The sequence below is a fragment of the Vombatus ursinus genome, unplaced genomic scaffold (assembly GCF_900497805.2).
Source record: "Vombatus ursinus unplaced genomic scaffold, bare-nosed wombat genome assembly UNPS02009205.1, whole genome shotgun sequence".
NCBI classification, from domain to species: Eukaryota; Metazoa; Chordata; class Mammalia; order Diprotodontia; family Vombatidae; genus Vombatus; species Vombatus ursinus.
In genome coordinates this window covers 17,997,129-18,004,234 of record NW_020948983.1, presented here as the reverse complement: position 1 = coordinate 18,004,234, position 7,106 = coordinate 17,997,129, and the positions used below count along the sequence as shown (strand labels likewise).

The following is a 7,106-nucleotide window of genomic DNA, read 5'->3' as shown; positions in this document are numbered from 1 at the left end:
CTGTGACTAACTGTCATGGACTGGGTGGAATGTAACAATCTTCCCACTCCCCAGTTGGTTGATCACACACCCCTTGGGGTCAAGCTACAGCCTTCTTGGGGGCATGCCACATTCCTCACTTTGGAGACCATTGACCTGGAGAATAAGATGCATACTCTTCAGGGACATTCAGAGGACTCCACAGTCTATCCCTAACCTACTTTTTTCAGCCTTATCCCACAAAGCTCCCTTTCACTTCTCAGTTTTCCCAAACTGGTGTGCTTTCAGAACTCATCTTAATTTTTCCTGCCTCCATGTATTTGCTTACACTGTTCCTTGCACGCCCTCCCCACCTGCTTCTTGCAATGATGCTTCCCATCCTTCAAGGCCCAACTCAGTTGTCATGTCTTCCATGAAGCCTTCCTTGATCCCTACAGCCAGAAGTGATCTCCTTCTACTGAGATCTCTTAATAGCATTAGATCGGTATTTCTTTTATGCACTTATCACAATCTGAATTATAATATAGTTAATTATGTCCCTACCTTATATTCCTTACTAGATAATTTCTTATTTATCCTTGTACCCTTTCTCAGAACTTAGCACAAGGTTCTGGACCTGGTCTGCTTAATAGATATTTGTTGAATTGCTTTGGAGGAGCTGTTTAATCCCTTTCTTCCCTGGGACTGATTCCCCCTTTCTCCTTTATCTCTTCTTTGGCCTCTATAAGAACTTGGTCAAATCCATTCTCACCTCAGAATGAACATTTTGGGGACTTGATATGTTCCACCTCTAAACTGGGGGACTACATGAGCTCTAACGTCCTTCCAGCTTTGACATTCTATATTTTTTCCAAAACTTATGTCTTTTACATTGGAGTCAGTGAGCTTTGTAAAGGTTTTCCCTGTCCCTTTGACATCTTAGTGAACCTGATGTGGGAAGGAGAATGTATGTCCATATGATTATCTATGTGTACAGATGCTCTGTGATGGCTGTTGCTATTAGACTATGAGCCTCTGAACACCTATCCCAGAACTTTCTGCCCTGTCTCTGGGGCCATGTCTGTCCATGACAGTGGAGGTGGGTAGGTAGTTATGTGTAGGTTAATTGATGGGTGGACCACTGGGTGAATTGAGAAAGAGGGGATGGATTGGTTAATGGATTGATTAATAGGTCATTGGGTGATTAGGAGTAAGTGGGTAAGGGAATTGGGCATACCTGGTATCAGTACGTGCCACGTGGGGGATGAGCAAGGGAGCCACTGGCCGTATGCGGAGTACCTCACGTACCGTGGCCTCGAGGAAGGGAAGTTGGTGCCTGTCACTGAGCACAGGTGTTCGGGTAAAGCCAATTTTCTGGTCAATTTCCTTCTGGATAGTCTCCTGTACCTGGGGGATCATATGGAGGGATGTGTGTGTGTGTGTGTGTGTGTGTGTGTGTGAGACATGAACTTCCAGCCCACAGAGGCTGAATCTTGAGGTGGATGCTGTACCCTTGTGAGATGGATGGAATGAGGACAATGGAGTATGTGCTCATGGGTTACATGCCCTCAAATTCCAGGGCAAACAGCAGGGGCATGAGCACTTGGACATGGGTCCCAGAGGGCTTGTCCTCCTGAGACTCTGGTCAGCCTTGGGTCTAGGTGGTGTAACCCAAGCAGCACTAGTGCTGGCGTTATGTCACCGGCCAGAGCTTCTCATCTAATACTGTTTGCATACCAGGAGCCCAGAGATGGGTGGAGGTAGAAGGCAGATTTCCCTGAGCTCTTTCTGGGGTAGTGAACTGAGCACCAGGGAATGCTGAATGACAGTCTCACCTGGGGATAGTGCAACATGTAGGCAATGGACCACTTGATGACACTGCTGGACGTCTCCACACCAGCTCCAAAGATGTCACCCACCGTCATCAGGATGTGCTTATCTGTGATCTCTGACTCCTGAGTCAGGAGACCATTGTTGTTAATCTTGGCCTTCAGCATCATATCCAGGAGGTTGTTTACAGAATCTATGTCGAATTTCTCCTGGGAGAATAGGGGTGGGAAATGAATCTACCTTCTCCAGAACCCAGAGTCCCTTCTCCTCTCCTGTCTTACTCCTCTTAACTCCCAGTCCCATCCCACAGCCTAGGTCTGAGAATCCGTGCCCAGGAGTGGGAACACAACCGAGGTATACTGGCCTTGTCATCAATGTACACAGTGAATAAGGGATCTTGACAAACATCCCCCCTCCTCTTCCAGCCCCTCCAAGTTTGCACTGTTCCCTTATATACCTTGTGAATTTTAAATTTTTTCTCCAGTAGTTTATTCCGTACCATGATGTTCTCCTTCAGCAGAGCCATATCTTTGCTGAACAGCTAGAAAGATGGGAGGGACAGAAGGGGAGTCTTGAAGGTGGATCCACTCCCTGCCCCCAATTCCAGTCTCCCTCACTTCAATTTCTACTCCAGAGACTGGACCCTTGACTCTCTGCCCCTACTATCCTATCTCCCCAGTGAATCTTAGCCTTCCTGATTCTCTTCTTACTGTATATACTCCTTCACCAACCAGTGGAGACATCAGATAACCCTGGAGGATCCACTGGCTGGGGAAGCCATCTTGAAGAGGCCTGGGTCCCTGGTAGCCCCCTCCTCGACCCTCGTCAATCACAAGTGTGTGGGTTTGTTTTGTTTTTTTGTTTAAGAACCTGTTCTCTGTTCAGCCTTGTCCTTGGCATCAATTGGGGGAGATGGGGAGGAGGCAGAGAAGAAGCAGAAGAAGTCAGAAGTCCCAGTAGCTTACGGTTTGGTTAGGGAAAGACACACACAAGCAATGAAACAACACAAGACAGTCTATAATTCTGAGCTGGACTCTGGCTCAAATTGTAAAAGCTGTATCAGTTCAGAGGAGGGAGAGCTCAGTGTGGACTTTAACAGTCAAGGAAGGTTTCCTGGAGGAGGTGGACTCAAGTTCAGCCTTTGTCAAAGAATAAGGAAAATTGGGATTAGGAGACCAAGTGCCTTGACCAAATGTCCATGTGTGTATACGTGTGTGTGTGTGTCTCAGGAAGGGGGAGGGGGGAGCCACCTCCTCCCTGTGCCCTTTTCTACTGCAGGGCAGGGCCCCAGAGCTCATACCTGAGTCCAGGGAAAGATGTCAACCAGGCTGTCCTTGCCTAGAGTCTTGGTGATGACTTCGCTGAAGTTCATCATGGTCTTTACTTCTTCATCGTCTTGCTTCCAGGAGCTGCTGAAGCAAAACTGGCAGATCACATTGGCCGAAGCCAGAAAACAGACCAAAGCTGGGTCCGTGTTCTGTCCTTGTGTGTTGGCCAGGGCCTTACATAGAGAATTGGCCTCTTGGCAGACTAGGGAGATAGAGAAAGGAAAGGATGGATAAAGGTTGGATAGGGCCAGAATTAAGGGGAGAGAGATCAACCCTACCCCACCCCTCAAAGACAAGACCACCCTTCAATGACACCCATCACCACCACCACCACCACTCGGCCCAACACAGTCAGTTTGAGGATGACCACCAGGTGGCAGTAGCAACCTGGGATCCTTCTGGTCACCGCCTTACCCCTCATTGGTGGCTTCTGTCAGGTCCTGAGCCGAAACCCTCCCTACCTTGCCCTTGCCCCCTCCCTACTGATCCCTAGTAGCCCCTGGTCCTGGCACTCACTGATCTTTTCCAAATTCTGGGAGGAGCGATCCTTAAACAAGGAGAAGGTGGACTGCACCAGCTTCCGAGACGTTCGCCACTGGGGACCATATTTAGAGAAGGCAATCCCCTTGCCAGTGTCAGTCAGGATGTCTGTGGTTACCTTTGGAATTATAGGAAGATTGCATTCAGGGTGTGTTATACTCTAATCTCTTCAAATTGCCCCCACTTGCCCTCCTCAAGGGTAGATGGTAGGCACTAGTCTTGGAATTCCATCCAGGTAGTCAGAATAGTCAAAAAAAAACTTTGAATCCAGGTACACAACATAGGTGTCATCATCACTCCTTCCCCTGAGTTCTACCAATTCTACCTTCATAACATCTCTCATCTGTGCTCCCTTCTCTCCTCCAACACTTCCACCACCAGGCTCTAGGCCCTCATTTCATAACTGAACTACTGTAATAACTTTCTGGTTGGTTTCCCTAAATTAAATCTCTCCCCATTCCAAAAATTGCTCTTCCTAAAGTGCAGATCTAACCATATCACGCCGCACCCCCTGCCCCATTCAATAAATTCCAATCACCTCCAGGAACAAATACAAAATCCTGTTTGGCATTCAAAGCCCTTCATAACCTGACAGCCTTCCTAGCTTTCTTATTACATCTTACTCTCCCTCCCTCCCCTCCTACACACACAGACACACACACACACACACACACACACACACACACACACACACACACACACGCACTCACTGAGGAATTTGCTCCCTTGCTCTCCCTCCAACAAGACAATCCATCTCCAGACTCTGACCATTTTTACCGGCTGTCTTCCACGCCTGGAATGCTCCTCCTTTTCATCTCTATTTCCTGGCCTTCCTGGCTTCCTTAAAGTCCCAACTAAAATCTCATTTTCTACTAGTCTCTCCAAATCCCTGTTAATGCTAGTACCTTCCTTCTGCTGGTCATCTCTAGCTTGTCCTGTTTATATCTTGTCTGTACGTGGTGTTCCTGTCATATTCCCCCTTTAGACTGAGAACTCTTTCAGAGTAGGGACTTTTTGCCTTTCTTTGTATCTCCAGCACTTAACACTGAGTAATTGGGGAGGTATGACACACACCAAGCCTTACTTTGTGCCAGGCACCATGCCGAGGAGCTGGGGATATAAAAGCAAAAATGAACTAGCCCCTGTGCTCGAGGATCTTACATATGACTGGAAGCCACATCCATTATGAGGCCAGTCTGGAGGCCAGCTCACAGTCTTCTGCATGGAGGCTTGGAACCTAGAGACTGACCCCACCTGTCCTCTCCCCCTACTACCAAATAGATTTTTCCATTCTCAGTCCTGTCTACTTACTACCTTTCTGTCTCTGTTGTATACTAACCCAGACCAACTTTCTGTAGCCTTGGAGAGGGAAGTACAGAGAAAAAACAAGCCCTGATTAGGCTGGAGTTCTCAGCAGCCAATTGTCCAGAAAAGGGGGGACATTGCAAGTCAGAGAGAAGAAATCCTAAATCATAGGTTTTAGATCTGGTAGTTGCTGTTGGTTGTTTCTCAGTCATGTCTGACTCTTCATGACCCCATTTGGAGTTTTCTTGGCAAATATACTAGAGTGGTTTGCCATTTCCTTCTCTAGCTCATTTTACAGATGCGGAAACTGAGGCAAATGGGATTAAATGACTTGCCCAGGGTTACAAAGCTAGAAAGTGTCTAAGGCCAGATTTGAACTCAGGAAGATGAGTTTTCCTGACTCAGGCCCTGGGCTCTGTGCCCTGTGGTGCCACCTAGCTGCCTCAAAGATCTGGTAGAGACCTTAGAAATGATGTAGCCCAATCCCATTATTTTACAAATGAGAAAACTGAGACTCATCCAGGGACACCGACTTAGCAGAGGACACACAGGTAATTAAGTAGCAGAGCTGGGACTCCAACCTGAAGTTGTCGGGTCCTCTGCCTCCCAAATCCTTTGCTAGACACGAAGTGATTGGAGGGATACTCTTCTGGGGGAGGTGTCTGCCTTAAAACTGTTGGTATCCCCAGGAAGGGATAGGGTAGAGAGGAGGGTACCCAAGTAGAGCAGCAGAACACTAGACTCCCCTTGCCCCTTATTCCCTCTTTCTAAATTAATTTCCTCCTTCCTTCTGCCTCCCTCTCTTCAACTCTGGAAGGAGTTTTCATCAGGGTCCTGCAAGGCTGAGATAGCGGGGAGGCAGCTGAGCGAGGCAGGAGCTGGAAACGAGAAGGCAAGGGAAATTGTCTTCTGGAAAAAAAACTGAGAAAAACTCTTTTTGGCATTCTCTGAAAAAGAGAAGAGGATATTGTCACCCTTCTTATAGGTTTTATAGACAAGGAAGTTGAAGCCCAGAAAGGTCTAATGATTTTGCTGATGTTGTTCCTGGAGTCACAGGTTGAATGAAAGCTGGAACCCAGCTCTCCTCATTCCTAGCCTACTCTGTCATGCTGCTTCTCCCCCAAGTCCAGAAAAAGGGGGGCACGTCCCCTCTTGCCCTATTAAGCAGCTCTGAAGCTCATCCTCACATCACCCCTTAGATCCCCAGGATCTCGTCAGGCATGGTTCTTCCCAGGTCCCCCTCCCCAGTGGTTACCAGCAGTCATCAAAATGCTTACCATCTGGGGGCGGCAGGCAAATTCCTTGCCCTTCTTGAGAAGCACTTCCTTGGCCAGTGAGAAATGGTTCACTACCACAACATAATACGAGCCCAGCCAAAAGGCATAGATTTGACCGTACTTCTCCTTAAGCTTGGTGAAGTAGATGTGTGTCTCTTCATGTGACTTCAGATATATAAGGCTCCCCAGGATGGGCAGGTGGGGCAGACACATGGGATATTTCTTGCCCAAACTCCTCAGCTTCTGCCAGATGTAGTATAGCAGGATCAGCAGGGAGATTATGAGGAACCACCACATCTTGGTTTTGAGGTGGCTAGAGAGAAAGGATGTGGGAGGTATGAGTCAGGCTGTGATAGATGTAGGCAGCAGAGGGCCGGCACGCTGGGGCCCTGCAGTACTCCAGCTGCCTTTTAAATAGTGGCCCTGCTCATCACCTTGACTTTTATGATGTTTATCACATGCCTGAGGAAGGTTTTCTCTGGAATTGAGCCAGGCCTGGGTCCCCTCCCTTGATGAAGTAAGAGGAGGAGGGAGAGTGGAGGCTTTCACTAACAGGGGTCAGGGCCCTGTAACCTCCCACCTGCAGTTCCCAGTTATTCCAAGAAAGTCCTCAGGCACCTGCAGTGAAATCATATGCAATTTGGTTTGGGGAGTTTTCTTTTTCTTTTTTTTTGGAATGGAGGGTATAGATCAGATCTGAATTAACTATGGCAGCTCTCACTAAAGGCTTCCTCTGGAGAAACTGCTTTCTCCAGTAAGCCTTAAGTCAACCAATATGTGTATTTAATTGAGTGTATTAGATACTGAGAAAATGTGTGGCTCCTGTTTTCAAAAAGCTTATAGTCTTGTAATCTTATTTGGGGGAACA

General features: G+C 47.7%; 1 protein-coding gene across 1 annotated transcript in view; it reads right to left on the bottom strand.

Moving 5' to 3' along the window:
- The window catches only part of LOC114035758 (steroid 17-alpha-hydroxylase/17,20 lyase), a 10,625-nt gene extending 4,090 nt beyond the window's left edge, over nucleotides 1-6,535 (bottom strand). The window contains exons 1-6 of the mRNA XM_027852106.1: nucleotides 6,239-6,535; nucleotides 3,633-3,774; nucleotides 3,089-3,318; nucleotides 2,246-2,329; nucleotides 1,794-1,997; nucleotides 1,196-1,365 (exon numbers count right to left, since the gene is read on the bottom strand). Of these exons, the coding sequence (XP_027707907.1) occupies nucleotides 1,196-1,365; nucleotides 1,794-1,997; nucleotides 2,246-2,329; nucleotides 3,089-3,318; nucleotides 3,633-3,774; nucleotides 6,239-6,535 (1,127 nt within the window). The remainder of the gene's footprint in view (nucleotides 1-1,195; nucleotides 1,366-1,793; nucleotides 1,998-2,245; nucleotides 2,330-3,088; nucleotides 3,319-3,632; nucleotides 3,775-6,238) is intronic.
- Between the last annotated feature and the right edge of the window lie 571 nt (nucleotides 6,536-7,106).